At 35.6% G+C, this 20994-nt stretch overlaps 1 protein-coding gene across 1 annotated transcript; it reads right to left on the bottom strand.

Moving 5' to 3' along the window:
- LOC109812335 (cullin-3A) lies at positions 1-4357 on the bottom strand. The gene is made up of 3 exons (XM_020376277.3): positions 4190-4357; positions 3937-4124; positions 1-2258 (listed from the first exon to the last, which is right to left on the bottom strand). The coding sequence occupies exons 2-3, from the start codon at positions 4095-4097 to the stop codon at positions 218-220; spliced, it is 2202 nt and encodes a 733-aa protein (XP_020231866.1). The 5' UTR covers positions 4098-4124; positions 4190-4357; the 3' UTR covers positions 1-217.
- Positions 4358-20994: the final 16637 nt, after the last annotated feature.

Below are 20994 nucleotides of genomic sequence, written 5' to 3'. Positions count from 1 at the left end.
TTTAAAAAAATATTTGGTTAATTGCTATTGAGAAATAAGAAGCTTAAAAGATAATAAAGTTTTGCAGCCAGCAAAAAAGTGACCCTAACATGTCTTAGGTTTTGTTGGGCATGCAAAGAAGAGTTTCACAACTTTTGCCAATTTGTAATGAGCACTCAAACTTAAGACAGACAGAATCACATAGGTGCCTTGCCAAAACAAAAGCACATAAAACAGTTCAAGCAAGATAGCGATACAGTTTTCTGTCCACTTTATCCCTCTCCAAAAACTCACGCTCAATAAGGGATTCAATTCGTTTTTTAATAACAACAGGATTAGGCAAAAACCGTGACTGCAGCTGCTTTGTGACCTCAGCAACGATGTTGTTATGATCTAGAGTCCGCCTAGCCTTCATTATCCTCACAATTGCAGCCTCAATCTGTGGCTTTCTGTCTTCTTCGACTCTTTGCCGAGTTTCTTGGTTTTCTGGTTCAGACTCCCTCTGCGCAACAACAGTCCCTATCTTTACCTTGAAGAACTTGCTTGTGAATTTGTCATTGAAGAAGAATGCATCATCCTCAGCTATGTCCTTGCTCATTGGCTCTTTTCGAAGAACATTTTTTCCTTTGACACAGGCCAGAGACTGAAGGCACCTCCTCAAATCTGACATGGGTATTGCTGTAGCCTGCTCTATCTCCTTACAACTCAACCGATCAGCGTTGTTGAAAAGCATGAGTACACACATTTGGTATGTCGAAACATTCAACTCATGCTTTTGGCCCTTACCAAATGTTGCTTTCAAATCAGCAGTCCCCATATTGGTTTGCCAGGACAATCTCCTTCCATTGTGGGTGCCAAGATAATATGTCCGGAACTTGTCACATACACCCAGTATTTCAGTTGGAAGATTACACGGAGGGCTAGGTTGAGTAGGCCATGACCCTGTTGTAAGCACCTGCACAGATAGCGTAGGGCTATGCCCCAACTCAATACTATTGCATCCATAGAAACCCTGCATAGTATCATGTGAAGTCTTCATGTCAGTAAACATGCCCTCTAACTTAGAAGTGAATTGATATCCACATTCTGTTTTGAGCTTAACAATCAAACTCCTTTCTGCATCATCAGATATAGTCTTCCCTGAAAGAAGCCTTTTTGCCAAGTGTTGCTTGTAATACTTCTCAAACACATCTTTCTCTTGTAGGTACCGGAAAAGCATCATGACTTTGTCTAGTACAATCTCCACATCCTCCTCGCCAACCCCTTTCAACCCTCTGCGAAGTTTGTCATCCACAAACAAAGAAATGAACTCTGGAGACCGGGCATTCAAATTGATGAAATATTCAAAAGAGGAATTCAAGGCATTCTGAAATGTCTTGTCATTGTTAAATGACATAGTAATAACCCTGTCATATTTATCCTTCAAATCCAAGAGACGTTGAACAAAATCCACAGGATCTCTCAACCTTTCAGGATCCGTAACTAGCTGCCTACCTGTATCCCGTACAAAAGAGGTCATGACTTCTTTAACAATTGTGAGCCCAGTAGGCACCCTGCGAAACAAGTTATACATTCTTTGCAAGTCTTCAAATTTGTCGTCCACAAGCATACTAACTAGGCCTGAATTCTCCATATGAACTAGAGTGTGCATATGACTTTCAATCATCTCCTTCTCCACCACATTAGTTATCTTTGACTCACTTCTAGGATCCAAGTAGTGAGATACTCTCTCCATTTCTTCATTTAAACGTCTCTCAGCTTTATTGAGATAATCACCACAATCACAAGATTCAATGAATTTCTGGGACTCACGACAGTAAAAATTTGCTGAAACGTCAAGAAAATGCTTCTCAAAGTCCTGCTGGTAAACAGGCAAACCCAAATCCATTAACATCTTTATTATATTTCTCATCAATCCTCTGTTTATTACTTCACCATTCCTTTCTCTGAGCACAAGCTCGAGAAGTGTATCTAGAAGCCTAGCCTGAGTTTTGCTGGAATGGATCACAACATCTCTCCAAAGATTCAATCCAAGCTCATGAACAGGAGTTTTATGGTTACTTGGTATAAAAGTTCGATCCATGTACATCAGTATATCTCTGATCATTTGCAATGCCTTGTTATGATCTACCCACTTCCTGTTGAGCTCATCCAAGAAAATTTCTCCTTGAGCAGATTCAATTGATTGAGAAATTTCCCTTAGATGAGAAGTCATGGTCGTCACAAGTCCTGTGTAAAGTTTCTCGCCAAATTTGTGTAACACCATATTATAAGCATTCCTGAATGGGCAGATCACAATGATCAGAAATTTCAAAAAATATAAACACAGATATGAAGAATCGTAAGGTGATCTATAATAAATATTATTTAAGCAAGCTTAGACATTCAACTAATTTAAATAAAAACTAAACTATAGTCCTATCGCATAGCACTAATCATATAAAACTCTTGATTTCTTTGCAATTATAAATTATTAATAAATGACAAGTTTAATGGACATCTGTGGCATCATTTGAGTAAATACAGATTGAGATCTTAAAAACATGAGTTTTTTCTTCTCACTAAATGGTATGTGAAACTAAGCTGAGAACACTATTCATTTTCTTGTCTATCTGAATAAGAATGAGCTAAAGCTGCCGAACTGACCTACAAAACACATAATCATCTACGATAGCCAAATAGCATCACGGGGAATGTTCTAATGTAATATGTACTATATAATAATCTCTATCAACATTTACAAGTTGTAACACCCAACGCAACCAACAAACAGGATAAGAGCATGTATGCTTTCAGGTATATCTGAACAGAAATCAAATTACATCCTAAAAGTAAAACGACCTTGAGCAGCCCTGTGTAACTTGTGTACAGGAAAATTCAAAGGTTGTAAAATGTTCATAACCCAGGATGCAAAAATAACATGTTCGGTAATTGGATGAGTTATACATTGGCTACTAAGGGCCCTCAAAAAATCAACAAATTCAATAGTAATTCCAAGACAACAACATGAAAATTCAAACACCTCAAAAAACAATTGAAAATCTTCCTTGGCAATCAAAGGGGGGGAGTAAACCAATAAAAAAAAATACTCCCTCTGGATCTATATATAAGCAAAAAATGCTTAAATTTTTTTAACTGAAATATAAACAAATTTCAATCAAGTCAACCTTATTTAATGTTCTCAATTCAAAAATACTCTTATGGTAATAAATGAGAAAACTATCTATCATGAATGTCATTATAGGAAATGTAGGGTATTCTAGGAAATGTAGTGTATATTTTATATGAAATTGTAAAAATTAAATACATTTAATGAATTTTCTCAATCCCAGTGAAATTAGTTATTTTTGCTTAAATATAAGTCCAAAGGGAGTACCAAAATATTTACACACACACATGGAAGCGTATCATGATATTAGAGAGTACAAGAAGTGAATCCCAACCTTGTGATAAAAATGGATGGTTAGTTTAGCATTAATTAAAACAATCCTGACCATTCATGTATAGTCACATGACGAGAAATGGATCCTCTCTTGTTAGCCTTTTTTCACACGACAAAAATTACATGAAGAAAGAGATAGATATAAAAAAAACAGTACACACGTGGAGTCATATCAAAATTAAAAGATCTTCATCTCTATCTCTCTTAACACGACCTCGTTATGCGAAATACTAACACCAGAATAATCCTATAATTCACAGTTCAAATTTCCACACATAAACAAAATGTTCAGCAAAGCAATTCACCCACAACTCCTAATACACACAGCTTAAACATTCCACTACAAATCCTCGATAACGCACGTCACTTAAAAAAAATGCCACAGAATCACAAAAAGAACACAACAAAACAAAACCACACCATTTCTTAAAAAACACAAATTAAGAAAAGCATCGCAGAATTCACACACAGTTCAGAGTATTGAAATCGAAGAAGCGTTAAGCAAACGAATCCACCTGTAGAGCTCTTCGAAGCTAAGTCCACTAGCGTTGTGGTTATATATCTCGTGAATAGCATGTTCCAGAACCTTCCACGTTTTCTCAGCGTACTTGGGATCCACCACCACGCGGTGCTTGAACGCTTCTATCTGGAACGCCCTCTTCTTCTGCGTGCTCATCTTCCCTCGCGAATCAGAATCCGAACCCTACAGAGTTCAATTGAGAAACGGAAAACGAAAATCGGAGAAATTGAGAGAGGAAGAAGACGAACCCTAGCGACGGAGCGCGGAGGGAGAAGCGAGGGATCGATTCGATTGGGTTGGCGGATGATGGAGGGAAGGAATTGGGGATTAGGGTTTATATTATTTGGAGGAAAAGGAAAAGGGGTGATGAGAAGTAACCTCACAACATGGTTCAGACTTGAGAGAGATTGACTAAGGAGGACTTTCTCTTAAACACTACTATGAGCCAAAAAAATATTTCATCCCTAGTAACAATAAATTATTTTTTCACACATTTTCATTTCCTCACGTTACTTTGACTTTAATTTTTTTTTTTTTTAGGTTCGTTCATTGACTAATCTCCTCGCTACGTTGGAGGCACCTCAAAGAGGGAGATAGCTGAGGTTCGTTCATTGACTAATCTCCTCGCTACGTTGGAGGCACCTCAAAGAGGGAGATAGCTGGCTCCAAGATTTAACGCGGCTGCATACACGAGGCACCTCAAAGGGTGGGATAGCTGGCCCCAAGATTTAACGCGGCTGCATACACAAGGCAGGATTCGAACCCCTGACCTTGCTTAAGCGTGGATCAACCCCTACCGTTGAACCACACGTGATGGAATCATACTTGGGAGAGCAAGAGGAGACACATTAAAAGATCCAAGAGGAGTGGGCTAGAGATGAAGGTTTGGGCCAGTCAAGGCCCAATAGGCCCGATGGGCCTGGGAAGGCCCAAGTGGAACTTTTCATGGGCCATATTTTGTTATAGCTATTTTCATATGTTTTGTATACATAATGTTAGTATAGGTATCATATATTTTGGTCTTGTATTTTGGACCACATAGAGTAGCATTTTAAGGTTTAGGCTTGTTGGGCCTAGTTTTGGGCTTCATGGGCCTTTGGGCTTTTGGTACCCAATATTGGGCTCATTTTCATTCTTGTAATTTTTCCTTTCCATTGTATTTGTTGGACCATTGTATTTGGGTCCTTAGCTTAGGATTTAAGGAGGAATTATTAAAATTAAGGATTAGGCAACATTAGGTTAAATTTAAGTTGCATTTAAGTTGAATTTGGAGTCACATTGTTTGCGCCACATGGGCTGAACAAGTGTGACACAAATTCAACCCTAAATGTCACTCAAATTCAACCTAAATGGATACTTAGCCTAGTGTGACCGGACATGCCATGTGTGTGTGAAGTTTGAATTCAAAAATTTTTGAATTTTGAATTCAAACTTGGCGCCACATGTGACTCCTTCACATTGGCGCCAAGTGCTTGCATCCGGACCCTATTAGACACCTCCTTCACTCATTTGTATGTTACTTTGAACCTTAATGAAATTTGTGAGCCATAGTGCCGAGTTTCCTCTCAAAGTCTCCTTGAGTTCATCTTCAAAAGCCTTAGGAATTCACCTAGAATCCTCCTCTTTGAAGTGTGCTCTCCATTGATGCTTGAGCTTGGATGCTTCCCTCCTAGTTCTAGGTTGATTTCATCCGTGAGTTCATAGCTTGCAAGTGTTCTTGAGTTGAAGAATTCATCCTCCATTGAAGAAGATCCGGCCTAAGCAAATCCATGGAGAAGAACATCTTTCACTTCTCCTAGTTTTGCTATCATTTTTGGTATCAGAGCAAGGTCTTCAAGGAGATAAGTTCTTCATCTTGTTTTTGGTCCGAATATTTTTGTGTTCTTTGTGTTCTTATGTTTGTCTTAATTGAGTTTCAATTCGGATCTATATTTTGATGCTATTGAGTTCATAGATCCATTGTTGATTGTCTTGATTTTTCTTCCATAATCAACTTGTTAGGAACTATTTGCTTTGTGCTAATTTTGAGTTTATTTTGAGTCTCTCCATTCCTTGTATGTGTCCGTGATTGGACCTCATGCATTGCATTTAGATTTTGTTTTTAAATCTTTGTTTTGTCTTAGAAGTTTGTGTTTAGTCCTTACTTGTTGCAAATTCCTTGAATAGCATGTTTAACCTAGTTTTATTTTGAGTTTTGTGTCCATATATTGCTTTCGGTTTACCTATTGTTCTTGCCTCCTATATGTGCTTTTTCTTTTGCCTTTTTGTGTTCATAACTTGCTATTAGTTCTAGTAAGTTTCCTTAGAGTTAGGTTTCCTTTGTGTTCTTAAGTTTTCAAATCACCTTCCATTAAAAATCTTCTAAAAAAAATTTTCAAGTGTAATCCTATTTCTAGTGCACTTTCTTGTGGATTCAAATTTAATAAAAAAAAAAAAAAATTTAGAGGCTGAAAAACAGAGATAAAACAGAGCCTAAAACAAAAGAAAAGACGTAAAGTTCAAAAGAAAAATAGTTCAAAATGAATCCAAACCAAAACCTAAAACTAGTGCACTAGTTTATCATTCTCACTTGAAATTTGACCTAATTTTTGGCTGATTTGTATTCTCGGTTTCTATAGCTTGAAACTTTAGAAAAATTTGAAATAAAAGGCAAAAACACTCTCTGGAATCTTAATTTGATACTGGAAAAAGAAAGAATTAAAAAAAAAATATATAATACAATTTAAAATACAAAAGCCGAGAGGTGTACATTGGTGAAAATTCATTTGGTTCCTTGTTATTGTTTTGGCTACTAATTTTGCTATACTTGTCCAATTGCTTTCAAATTTTTTTTGTTTTGTTCATCTATTCTAGTACCTATCTAGGAACTCTTCTCTCTGAGTGCTAGCTTTTATTTGGAGTCTTAATTTTCAGTTTTACTTATTGAACCTCTTTGAGTCTTGTCATATACACATATTACTCTTAATTTTTTGGTATAAGCTTTCCAAATTGTGCTTTGTTGCTTGTCTAGTTTTCTTTCTATAAATTCCTGTGCTGGAAGTGGCCTCAAATCCTTGCTCAAGGATCAAGCATTGCTCAACAAAGAGTAGGAAAAGTTTGGACACTAAGACCTAAAAATTTGACCTAATTTAGTGACCAAAACTTCTCCTAAACTTCCTTCACTTGAGTGATCCATCCTATCACCTTGTGAGGCAGCCACATTAACCTCTTTTGTTGTGTTTATTTTGCAGGTCCAACAGCATCTTTTGAAGGATTAGTGGCGGATTAAACACTTGTTTAAGTGTTGGAAAAGTTTGGCACAAAATCCGTCACTAATTGGTCACCAAAGCCACCACTTTATTTGCTTTCTAGGCTAGTTTACATTTTTGCTAAATCTCTTGTATTTTAAACCAATTTGTAAAGCTTGGAGGGAGTATTAAGAAGCTGGTCAGGTATATCTACATCCTTGATAGCATCTCACGTGTAGTACTAGTGGAAGTGGCTTGGAAATTTCATATGTTTCAAGCTTCCACTTAGGGTTATCCGACTAGCTACTTGTTCTTGCTTCTTTTAAGTTTTATTGTACTTAATTGCTTTACTTTGCTGCCTATAAACGTCTAGAATTGTGTAGCGTTAATTGTTCACGCCTAGTTAGTTCCAAAAACAAACAAATTTTGTGAAAAGCATACAAAATTTTTGTGAAAAGTTTTGGGAAATTGGAAGTACCACAAAGGAGTTTAGTGATTTCCACTTGAAAAGGCTTGGTTATTAAGTGGCTCTTTGTAGCTCACCTCCCTTGATAGTGCAACTTGTACACTTAGACTTCCAAGTGCTATTTTCATTCCTAGAAAATACCAAAAATATTTTACATCTTTTTGCATAGCATAAAAAAATCTCATTGCTTAATCATGAGTCACCATTCTCCAAATAGTAGTGATTTTGATACTCCTAAAAGTTTTAAAAGAATTGCCAAGGAGGTTGAAGCACTAAAACTTTGGAAAAATGATGAGATACTTCAAAAACAAAAAGAAAAACTTGAAAAAGAAGTACAAATCATGGCTTTGGAACAAGAGATTCTAAAGATTAAGCAACGAGAAGAAAAACTTTTAAAAAAATTAAATAAAAATAAAAGTCCAAAAGGTTCTTCAAGGAGCTCAACCAAGAGCTCCAATGATTCTCAAAGTCAAAATAATGATGGTAGTATCCAAATGGATGCTTACTATCAACCAACACCTAGGAGAGTCATTAAAGAACACAAAGTGAGGGAATCAAGGGTTGATCTCCCTTACTTTCATGGTAAAGAAGATGTGGATGCCTACTTGGATTGGGAAATGAAAGTGGAGCAAATCTTCACTTGTCACCAAGTAGGTGAAGAAAGAAAAGTTCCCTTGGCCACCTTAGCTTTCCAAGGACAAGCTATGTATTGGTGGACATCCTTAGAGAGAGAGAGAAGACTTCACAATGACCCTCCAATCACTTATTGGAATGAGTTGAGGAGTGCTATGAGAAGAAGGCACATACCTTCTTATTATAGTAGGGAGCTTATGGATAAGCTCCAAAGACTCCAACAAAAGAATATGAGTGTTGAGGAGTATAGACAAAAGATGGAGTTGTATCTCATGAGGGCTGGCATAAGGGAAGAGGAAAGGTTGACCATTGCTAGATTTTTAAGTGGTCTCAATTTTGATATTAGAGATAGAGTTGAGTTACTCCCTTATAGGGACCTTGATGATTTGGTCCAACTTTGTATAAGGGTGGAACAACAAAATTTAAGAAAAGGCAAAACTCAATCTAGCTCTTATATCAAGAGAGAGGACAAGAGGGAGGGTCAATATGACTCTTCTAAAAACTCTAGTAAAGGTCAAGAAAAAGAAAAAGAAAATGATAAAAATAAAAATGTTGTCACTTCTAGTAGTAAAACTAGTGACATCAAATGCTTTAAATGTCTTGGGAGAGGCCATATAGCTTCTCAATGTCCAACTAAAAAGGTCATGATTTTGAGAGGACAAGACATTTATAGTAGCCTTGATGAATCTAGTTCTACCACTTCAAGTGATAGTGAGACTAGCAAAGAAGACCCTCAAATTGAAAAGTTATATCCTGTTGATGGTGATCTTCTTATGGTCAAAAGGCTTCTTGGAAGTCAACCTTATCCCACTTCACTATCACAAAGAGAGAACATCTTTCACACAAGATGTTTAGTTTCTAAAAAAACTTGTTCTCTTATTGTTGATAGTGGATCATGTTCAAATTGTTGTAGTACAAGGTTGGTTAACAAGTTAGCCCTTACCACCATTCCTCACCCTCACCCTTATAAACTTCATTGGCTCAATGAAGGTGAGGAATTGGAGGTGAATCAACAAGTGAAGGTCAAGTTTTCTGTAGGGGATTATAAAGACAAAGTTTTATGTGATGTGATCCCTATGGAAGCTTGTCATATTTTGCTTGGTAGGCCATGACAATTTGATAAGCAAACTATACATGATGGCCTTACTAACAAAATAACCTTCACTCATAAAAATAAAGAAATTGTTTTTAATCCTTTGACACCACCCCAAGTGTTTGAGGATCAAAAACAAATGAAAAAGAAAATAAACAAAGAAAAAAAAGAAGGAAAGAGTGTGGATCAAGGGGACTCCACTAAGACTTTTGTGACAAAAGAGAGTTATTTCATGACCACACAAGCTTACCCAAGAACTCTCTTTATTCATAAAAATCTTGACTCTTATCCTAATGCTGCCACTTCTCTTAAAGTTGAGAATGAGGAACAAAATGAATTTCAAGCAAAGAATTCTTCTCAACTTCGAGATATAGTGAAGAGGGAGTGGACTATACCTAGTGTTACTCCTTATACTACTTCCTTGAAGGTGCACAAGGAAGGAAGTATTTCTTTTAATGTCATAAAGCACCCAATTTTGGGTTTACATTGTTTAGTAGATCTAACTTGTAATAATCTATATTCTATGTTTGATCTTATGGGAAGTTCTTCCTCTTTTGAACTTAATATGATTTCTTCCCTACAAGATAAATATAGTTTATATGATTATGAGCATCTAGCAAACAATCAAATCCAAAATTGTCTAGGGCGTTTTCTAGTAATTTTTTCTTTATCTCTTAGGAAAAGCCTAGGTTACCATTTAGGGTACTTTAGGCAAGATATAGTAGTGTTTAGAAATCATACTTTTCATTGTTTTAGTCATAGTGTCTTTACATTTCTAGGTTTTATTTCTAGGTTATGCTTAGAAGAGAAGCCTAGTTCTAGAGAGTCTAATATTTTCCCTTTCTTTGTTAGGTTAGATATTAGGACTCCTTTTAGGATTTTTACTCTTCTTTCTTACCCTCTCACTTTTTATTCTTCGAATGCTTTCTTTGTAGGTATTGATTTTTCTACTTCCATTCATCCTCGAGATTTGAGGACAAATCCTTTTCAAGAGGGAGGGGATGATGGAATCATACTTGGGAGAGCAAGAGGAGACACATTAAAAGATCCAAGAGGAGTGGGCTAGAGATGAAGGTTTGGGCCAGTCAAGGCCCAATAGGCCCGATGGGCCTGGGAAGGCCCAAGTGGAACTTTTCATGGGCCATATTTTGTTATAGCTATTTTCATATGTTTTGTATACATAATGTTAGTATAGGTATCATATATTTTGGTCTTGTATTTTGGACCACATAGAGTAGCATTTTAAGGTTTAGGCTTGTTGGGCCTAGTTTTGGGCTTCATGGGCCTTTGGGCTTTTGGTACCCAATATTGGGCTCATTTTCATTCTTGTAATTTTTCCTTTCCATTGTATTTGTTGGACCATTGTATTTGGGTCCTTAGCTTAGGATTTAAGGAGGAATTATTAAAATTAAGGATTAGGCAACATTAGGTTAAATTTAAGTTGCATTTAAGTTGAATTTGGAGTCACATTGTTTGCGCCACATGGGCTGAACAAGTGTGACACAAATTCAACCCTAAATGTCACTCAAATTCAACCTAAATGGATACTTAGCCTAGTGTGACCGGACATGCCATGTGTGTGTGAAGTTTGAATTCAAAAATTTTTGAATTTTGAATTCAAACTTGGCGCCACATGTGACTCCTTCACATTGGCGCCAAGTGCTTGCATCCGGACCCTATTAGACACCTCCTTCACTCATTTGTATGTTACTTTGAACCTTAATGAAATTTGTGAGCCATAGTGCCGAGTTTCCTCTCAAAGTCTCCTTGAGTTCATCTTCAAAAGCCTTAGGAATTCACCTAGAATCCTCCTCTTTGAAGTGTGCTCTCCATTGATGCTTGAGCTTGGATGCTTCTCTCCTAGTTCTAGGTTGATTTCATCCGTGAGTTCATAGCTTGCAAGTGTTCTTGAGTTGAAGAATTCATCCTCCATTGAAGAAGATCCGGCCTAAGCAAATCCATGGAGAAGAACATCTTTCACTTCTCCTAGTTTTGCTATCAACACGCTTGGGGTTTACTTTGACTTTAATTTAATTCTCTTATAATAATTAATTAATTAACTAGTATGTCATTGATAGGTATATTAATTAAATAATTAGTTATTTAATTAATAGATTATAAACATTTTATCGAGATTTATAACATTTTTTTTATAAAAATATTGCTTTAAATATATTTTTAATTTCTTAAATATAGGATAATGTTTTTCGTTGTGTATATTTAAATTTTAATTTAGTCTATATTAAAAAAATTTATTTTAGTTTCTCAAAATCATATTTAGTATTATTAGTATGATTAGAAAGAGTAAGTTGTGCGACATCAAAGTAGTTTTGATGTCATTTGTTGGCAATAATTTTAAAAATTGACTCAAATTAATTGGTTGAATCGAGAATTAGTAGTCTTGTCTATCCAAATCTTTTATCTGATTAGTTATGTTATGGACCCAATTTGAGTTGGTGTAACTTGATTGATTTTAAAGTTTAACCAATGAATCACTTAATAAATTCCAAATAATTTATTTAAAAGTATTTGTTTACATTTTTTGATGATTGAAATTTGAATAATGGACACATTTTTCCATTATATTGTGATGCTTTTCTTATGGCATAACACATCAAGTTTTTTTATGAGATGGTGTGGTGATTCTAGTTAAATTTATAGTAAGATATAATCATTACGTTATCTATTATAAACAAAAAAATATTGATCTTATATATATTAAAGAAATAATTATCTATATTAAATTATATTAATTTTATTATGTTATTCCTAAACTGTTTTTGTAATAAATGTTAAAATAAGTAGTATAATTGAAAGGTCATACATTAAAGAAAATATATTTTAGATAAAATATCATTAAATAAAATATAAGTAGTTAAAACTTGCTTATATTTAGGGAAAATTGTACTCACCTCTCCCGTGGTCTATTTAAATGATACACACCTCCCTTCTAGTTTTTAAAAATTACTCATTCCTTAGAATAAGTTCATTAGTTAAAGTGAAGAAAAAAAATAAAGAATAGGGGAAGTAACAAATAACAAAATGTTTATTGGTAATGATTGATTCATACCTCCCAACATTTGAAGACAAACTTCATGACCCCTAAACCATAAATTTTTATGTTACATGTTTCACAAACATAATATATACACTATATTATATTTTATTTATATTCATTCATGTGGTTTAACTAGTGATCAATTAGTTCAATCAATGATTTATTGGCCTAGTACCTTTATTTAGTCAACCACCTATTTGTATTTTAAAACTATGGTTTGGCTGTTAAGACTTGGTAACTGGTAAGTAAGGATGACAAAAAGAACTTGTATCCACGAATAAAATCCATCACAGATAATAAATGAATAGCCTAAATACATATTCGTGGGTAACTGTTACGAGTATTTTTTTACATGTTTATAAATAGGGCGGGAGTGGGTATGGTATCGGTACCCACTAAGTGTTCCTGCTATGAACACTCCTTCTCTCCTTCCTCTTGACTAGTCTCTTTAAGTTCCAAATGCTGGTCGAGTCCTGTCTTCGAGTGGTGGGGAGGGTACCTGCAAAGGCACTTCGACCCTCAAGTGAGTATTCGGCACAGAGAAATAAAGGCTATTGTATTAAATAATCATACTTGTCCCATCAGTCCCATCAATACCATATTTATAGTGACATTCCTGGGTCTGGTGGGCTTTTGTATTATTGGGTTGGTGCACTATGTTTTGCACACTGATTATAGCTGACGTGGATGTGTTTAACGTAATCAATACTTGCTATACTTTACCTCATGTAAATTCATTACAGCTGAATACCCATTCGGTATGTTCTTCGGCCGAGGGGGAATTCGGCGTGTCCATTGGCCGAGAGGGGTACTCGGCCTGTTCTATGGCCGAGGGGGTACTCGGCTTGTTCTTTGGCCAAGGGGGTACTCGGCTTGTTCTTTGGCCGAGGGGGGTACTCAGCCTTTTCTTTGGCCGAAGGAGTACTCGGCCTGTTCTTTGGCCGACCAGGTGCTCGACCCATTCATTGGCCTTATGGGTATTCAGCTTGAAGGGGTAATCGGCCTATTCCTTGGCCTGATGGGTACTCGTCCTGAGGGGTACTTGGCCTGAGGGGGTATTCGGCCTATTCACAATACACTAAGTAAAATTACTTAAATATTTATATGTTTATCTCGCAAAATTAATGTTAGATGCACATTTAAAATTATTGTCAATTGTTTATTTTTAACATTTCAATAGAATTAACATCAAATACAAGTTTAAATTTATTTGTAATTTTTAATTTTTTAAAAAGTTCACAAATGTCTATGAATATTTGCGGATATTTATAAAATTTGCAAATATTCACTTAAAAGATAATCATGCGTGTATGGGATGAGTACAAAGCAAAATTTTATTTGACAGAGTAGGAATGAGTATCTTATTACACGCCTCTATAGGCTTCATCAACATCCCGACTGATAGCTAGATTTGATGTTATATTTTTACTATATTTTGTATGGCAAAATCACAAATGTTTGAACATATAGATCAAGATAATTTTTTTCTCTTTAAATTATGTGGGTCTAAAAATACTAATTATGACATATTTGTCCTAAATTAGAGAGACTGAGATTATATTTAAACTAGAAAAAATCACAATCTCTTCTCAATTGAATTAACTTAATTGAGGAGATTAATTTTCATGCATATATTATAGAAATTAGTTGATCATAAATTATTTTAACCCACTAAAGTCAACTTTTTTAATTGCATAGTCGAATTAATTACAGGAGTTTGGGTAATATATCCAAATTTATAGTTTTTAACTTGATTGACTCCTATAGTAGTGTTAGTGTTTAAATTTTCACATCGTAATCATAACAATTTGTATGAGACCTTAAGTGTTGAGAGAGAAAGATCCTAGAGAGAGGGACTCTGGTTCATGAACTCTCTCCTTTCAATCTCCTTCTCTTTTTTCCCCGCTTCATTTCTAAGTAGTGTTGTTTATGATTCAGGTGGTGGAGAACCTTGAATAAAGTCATTGGGGTCGTGTGGAGTTGAGTTTTCTTCCTTGGTGTAGGTTAGAGATCTGGCTTCGTTTCGTATGAGGTAAGGGAAGCTAGAATTTCCGTTGTCGAATGTTGAACTGAAGAATGAGTTATGTGTTGTTTGAAATCGTTGGTTGAGTGTGGGTTTTAAGTTGAGAAAGTTGAAATTGAAAGTGGGTTTTTGAGTTGCTTTGGAAAGAGAGATGAGTTGAGTTGTTTTTGAGTTGCATGCTGATATTCTTGGAGTTTCTATGTTATATGTGGTTAGTGTTGCCTTACCTTTGGATTGCATGTGCCATTGATGTCTTAGATTTTTGGTTTTGATGAAAATTTTCAAACTTGAAGTGTTGGTTTTGAATCTACGCCAAGCGCGCCTTTATGATGTTGGGCAGGCATTCATCAGATGCCCAACTTTAACGTTCAAGTTGGGCGTAAAGTTGGTTGCACTGAGTGTGAAGTGAAATTGGGGGTCTCTAGGTGAATGGTGCTAGGCATGGAAGAGGTGGTGTTGGGCGTGGAAGAGGTGGTGCTAGGCATGATATCAATAAATGGAAGGTTGGGATCTCTACTGATATGGTGTCGGGTGTGGTATTTACCACATCGGGATGATTTCCTTAGAGGAGTCTTTGTCAAGCCTTAACAACGGGCGAGACACCTTGCGTTGGGCGTGAGAGGGCCCTGGTGACCTCGAGGTTAATTCGCCAGGCGTGGCAATTACCATGCCAAGCGTAATTACCCTTGTAGGTCCCTGCCAAACCTACGCTGGGTGTGACACTTACCATGTCAAGCGAGATTTCCTTGGGGAGTCTTTGCCAGACCGGCATCGGGCGGGATTTTCTCCACACCGAGTGTGAGAGAGCTTGGAGCTCTCTAATTGAGCTTTGCATTGGGCGAAATAGAAATTTTGTTGGGTGCAGCTTTGTTTTGTGTTGTGGGAATATATGATATATTTTAATGTGAAGATGAGTTGAAAACATGTCGATTGAGTTGTTATTAAGTGTTAAATGTGTTGTGTGTTGTTGGAGTTTTTTTATAAGTTGTATGTTGTTGCATGTGTGGAATGTTAGTGTGTTGTTGAAGCATGTTGAGATGATAGAGTTGTAAGGTTGTAAAGATGGGTAAAGTTGATATATTAGCTATTTTGTTGAAAGGTCGTGTTATTGAGCTGTTGTGTTGTTAAAAATGTGTTGTTGTGTTGTGTTGACCACTTAGGACTAGAGGAGATGCTTTTGAAAGTTGTTCATCCCATTGTGTGGATTAAGTGTGTCGTGGTGCTCTAAGAGCCCAATTTGTTGAAAACCCTTCTTGGAAAGTTGACCCTTGAAGTGGATATTGTATTGTTCTCCTCTAAGACTTAGTTGGTATCGTGTGTGGGCAAGGTTGAAACACATGTGTATGAAACGACCACAATATAAGTGTCAGGTCGAGCTATACTGATTACAAGTGACCAATCGAGTAAAGTATGAAGTCGAGAACTCAGTTCCTAATTGAGTATCAAAAGGTTGTACTATTTTGAGAATAGTTAGTGGGCTAATCTGATAGGAGCCTTGGTTAAGCTAGCTAATGTCGTTGTAGGCCCGTGCTTAACTGTTCCATCCTAACATAATGCTATACTTCCTTATTTAAGTGGCGAAGTCTGAGAAACTGAGTTTTCATGTTGTGAATTAATATCCAATTTATTTTTGATCTAGCAAGCCTAAAAAGATCCTATATTGTCGGTTCTGTAGGATCTAACCACTTAAATTGCTCACCTTGTGTTGTAGGAAATCTCTAAGCTGAAATACGTGACGACGCATATAGATGATGTGTTGAACTGTGGTGATATGTGTTGATGTGATAATAAAGTTGTATGTGTTGAATTGTTGTTGAAACGAGATGAAATGTGTTGTTTATTGTGATGCTTTATTGATTGTGTTGGATAAAATGATGATGATTTTAATGTATTATGTGTTGTAATTATATATATGAGTTATTTATTTTACCTAGCTTACCCTTGCATGTTTCCATATGGTTTGAATTGCGATGATCATACATGATATGAGAATAGGATAGGGATAGACTGAAGAGTAACAGTTGAGGCCACAAGTGGCACCTGGAGCTAGATAGTTTTCTAAATGCACCAATTTGTTGGTGTTCAAAGAAGCAAAGTGTAGTTTCTCTATGTTCTTGTGAGGCAAAGTATATAGCTTCTTCACAAGCAACTTGTCAAATTTTATGGTTGGAATCACTTCTTGAAGAGTTGAAGATTGAGTACAATAAACCAATATAGTTGTTTGTTGACAACAAGTCATTTATAAGCTTGGTCAAAAATCCAATTACACATGGAAGAAGCAAGCATATAGAGACTAAGTTTCATTTCTTGAGAGACCAAGTTAGCAAAGAAAAGCTAGAGTTGGTATATTGCTATAGTTACAAGTTGTATATGTTTTTACTAAACCATCAAGTTAGTGGAAAAACACATAGAAGGGGGTTGAATATGTGTATGTGTGAACAAAGACATTTTAAAATCTTTTCGCAAATAAGGCTCTCTTTCGTCTAGTCAAATGGTGTTGGTCAAGGCTAGACAAAAACTTCCCAGGATTGGTTTAGCAAAATCATTTACATCTGGGAATTTTATCGTCTGCTCAAAGAAAATACTTTTTAAGCGAAAATCGTTCTATCGAATGAAGCAAGGATGGTTTTCGTTTGAATATAGTTTTAATAGATGATAAGCATTGGACGAAGTTTTCAATATTTAAGATCAATCAAATAAAGTGCATCTAAAGCTTTTTAAATCGTAGAGCAAATTTTTATACTGGTTCACTCAAGTTGAGCTACGTCTAGTCTCCTTCAATTGAATGGTTCCACTAGATAATCAATTAAATGTAAGTATTATTTATTCAGGCTCTTTAGGCTAGTAGTGAGTATTATAGACCACCAGGTCATGACCACTCCTGGTCCCAAGTATTCTCAACCACTTTTAGCTCGTCTGCTCCACTCACAGACGCTAGTATTCTTAAACCACTTCTGGTTGCCCAAGTATTCTTAATCACTCCTAGTTCATCTGCTTCACTTACTGACGCTAGTATTCTTTGTTCAGCCACTTCTGGCTCTTAGTGAGTATTATCGACCAACTCCTGGCCCACCAGCTTCACTCACTAGCGCTAGTATTCTTTGATCAGCCACTTCTGGTTCTTAGTGAGTATTCTCGACCAGCTCCTGGCCCGTTGACTTCACTCATCAACGCTAGTATTCTTTACTCAGCCATTTCTGGCTCGTAGTGAGTATTCTTTGACAAGGCTCTCCAGGCTTTACAAGTATTTTTTTCCTAGCCTCTTCAGGCTTTACAATATTGACTAGGCAAGTTTGGTTTAAGTGTATGGGTTACTCTCATAGAGAGGATACATAGGTTTCTACACTCACTAAGGTACATAACCTTAGTCTTTACAACGATTGAGTGTTTGGTTTACTCTCACAAAGAGGATACATAAATTGGCACACTCACTAAGGCTTTGTTCCTAAGATGTTTATGATTGGAACTCCTTAATTTACAGAAATGAATACACTATGGTACATTTGATTCTTTAAGCTCTATCTTTGTTTCGTTGTTTCGTGGGCTTAATATCACTTTGTTACCATTGCGAACTCAGAAGCCTCTTCTTCAAGGTTTGAGATAGTAATATATATATATATATATATATATATATATATATATATATATATATATATATATATTGTCTTGTAGAGTCTACCCGTTACAAGTATTCGTTGAAGCAGATATAGTCGTTCATGACTAGTTTGGTTTTAATGCTCAAGATCTTGTATTAAATGTTGCATCCCGTTAATGGACATTGTGTGCAGTTTTCTTCATTTGTTAGCTCCTGTGTCTGACTTTAGCTAAGACCTAGGAACCTTTTTGTTCTTTTCTGGTCACATAGCTGTAAAGTGTTTGTCCTTATCTGAAAAAGTAATGTGTTTATTCTGACCCATGCATGCTTTGCTTTTACGTGCTTTTCTTCTTCTTCTTTTCTTCCCTTTGATCACACGTTTACGTTGAGAGCACTTATGTGATCGTAGACAATGCCTGAGTAGTCCTTTGAGACTTGATTCTTTAAGTGTTGTTATGGCAATCTTTGTCTGCGTCTATTGATTTCATGTGTCTCTCAGCATGTTCTTCATCTGAGTATTTGACGTTGATATTTTGACTTCTTCTATGGTCTGGTCAACATTTGTGGATGGCTAGATTTGTTCTTTGTCTGAAGTATCTTTCTGTTTGTGTTGTCCTTCATCTTATGTGTTGTTGACTTCATTCTTGACCTTCTTTCGTCTGACTTCTTGTGGCGTCTGAGTTTGTCTTTTGATATACCCTCATTTTATATTAGATCCATAGTCGTCTAGTGTACATACTATTCTTTGTCTATTCTGTTAGCTCGAGTTGTCTGATTCTCATGATGTGCCTTGCCTTGATTGTTTATTCGTCAGTGTTGACCATCTGGTTTCATTTGATGTTCGAACATGTTTGCCTTGTTCTTTTCATCTAATACTTCAGGGTTTCGTCTTGTAGTAGGCCTCATCTAGTGTTTGTTGACTGTTCTTCTATTTTTTATCAGACCTAGTGATGATGCTTGATCAATCATTATCTAATTTGTTCAGTTTGTCCAAGCTTCGTAGATCTTGTATTTAATGCATTTGATCTTGCATTAAATATTTGCTTGGTGATTTTGGGTTACGAGAAATATTTTGTACAGATTGTTTATTTCTATGTCTGACTTTAATCATGACTTAAATGTGTCTGTACTTATTCTAACATTTTTGGCTGCGCGAGTGTTGTCTTTCTCTAAAGAGTGGTTGTACTTGCTCTGCCACACGTGGCTTTAACTTATGAATTTGCGCTCTTGTATTTTTATCTTTGATAACCCCGTGCACTTTTCTTATGAATGGAGATGATATATAATCTTCCTCATTGTGACTTATGAATTCTAGACGCTTTTCATCATGCTTCATTTGCATCTGAAACTTGAGTCTCCATCTCTGAGTTATTTCTTCGTCTCTTATTTATTCAATGTTTGATATTTGATCTTTGGCCTTTGAGCTTCATTTTGCTCTTTATTAGACTTGTCCTTGTATCGTCTGAGGTTCATTATTTTCCTTCTTATCTTGATTGCTCATGCTTCTGATGTATTTCCTTCTTTTGGTCACCCTTTATTCGGTGCTTAGCTCATGTTTCTTGGTTTTGGTGTAGACGGTGTTACACGTGTATTCTTTAGTTTGCCTATTCTTATGTTTTTATCTGAAACACTAACATACTTGTTAGAGATAACAATATGGATTATATTTGTCTCATTCAAAACCTTACTGGGAATTGCTTCGTCTGACTTAACAAACCAATGAAGGCAGATAGATTCAATGAGTTAAAGGAGATGCTTGGAGTTGTGTCCTTAGAACATTTGAATTAAAGAGGACCATTAAGTATTTTAATTCAACTATATATCTTGCATGTATCATTTGTATGTATAGTCTAATGTTTAGTCTATACATATAGTCTGAAGGTTTAGTCTGTACATGTATCATTTGATGGTATAGTTTAATGATATCGTTTGATGGTATATAGTCTGGTGGTGTCAAGTCAAAAGACGATCTTAGATCCCTCAAGTTTTCAAGTTTTAATGTTATCAAACAAAACATTTTTCTAAGAGAAACTATTTTTTTTTTTGCAAAATACAAATCAGGCGAAACATATGTGTTATCAAATGAAACATATAGTTTGACTTCATAAAGTCTTAAATGCATATCATTTATAATGACTAATAATTACTTGTTACATGTCTAACCGATTCCTTAACAAATCAAACTAAGAAAGCTCTTTGAAACTCACAAATTTGTTAAAATGAATGAAGTCATGCTTTGCATGAGAACTAAGGTCAAATAGATCCTTGAAATCACGGAGAAGGTTAGCAAAATTTGATATAGAGATAACAATATATAAGAAGATAAATAGTCTCCTTAATCATATAAGAAGTAAAAATTTAGTGAAACACATTTAATGCATCAATGCTTCTCACCTAAAGGAACCTGAAGTAAGGACAAACAACACAAGCTTGTGAGGAACTCTCAATGTTTTGCAATGGTCATCCCCATCCATGTTATTATATAAGAAGATTTATGATTAGAAATCTTTTTCTATAAAAAAAACTATTGAAAGAACTTTTGTACAAATTATTATTATTTATTCTTTCTATAAATACTTTTGTTCTCAATTGGTTGTATCACATCTAGTTTGTAAGATGAAACAACATTTGTAGAACTTTACGCATATATAACTATTGTTATAAGGTTGAGTCTAGAGAGACTTGTCTATAAAAAAATACTTGCTTGAGCCTGGAGAGACTTACTTGTAAGAAATTACTTGTTTGAACTTGGAAAAGCTTGAGTATAAAAGAATATTTGGTGTTGAAACCTATAGAGGATTTGTGTAAAAGAATACCTAGATAGATTGCTTGAAGAGATAATACAAAAAAGACTTAGGTTTGAGCCATAAGTGACTTGTTGAAAAAAAATACTTGTATCTTGTTTAACGTAGTGGAACTCAATCTGGTTGGATTGGGAATAGAATATAGTCTCGATGG

Source organism: Cajanus cajan, chromosome 2 (assembly GCF_000230855.2).
Source record: "Cajanus cajan strain Asha chromosome 2, NIPB_CcT2T_4, whole genome shotgun sequence".
Classification (NCBI taxonomy): domain Eukaryota; kingdom Viridiplantae; phylum Streptophyta; class Magnoliopsida; order Fabales; family Fabaceae; genus Cajanus; species Cajanus cajan.
The sequence above is the reverse complement of the archived record's forward strand: the minus strand, read 5'-3'. Positions and strand labels throughout refer to the sequence as shown.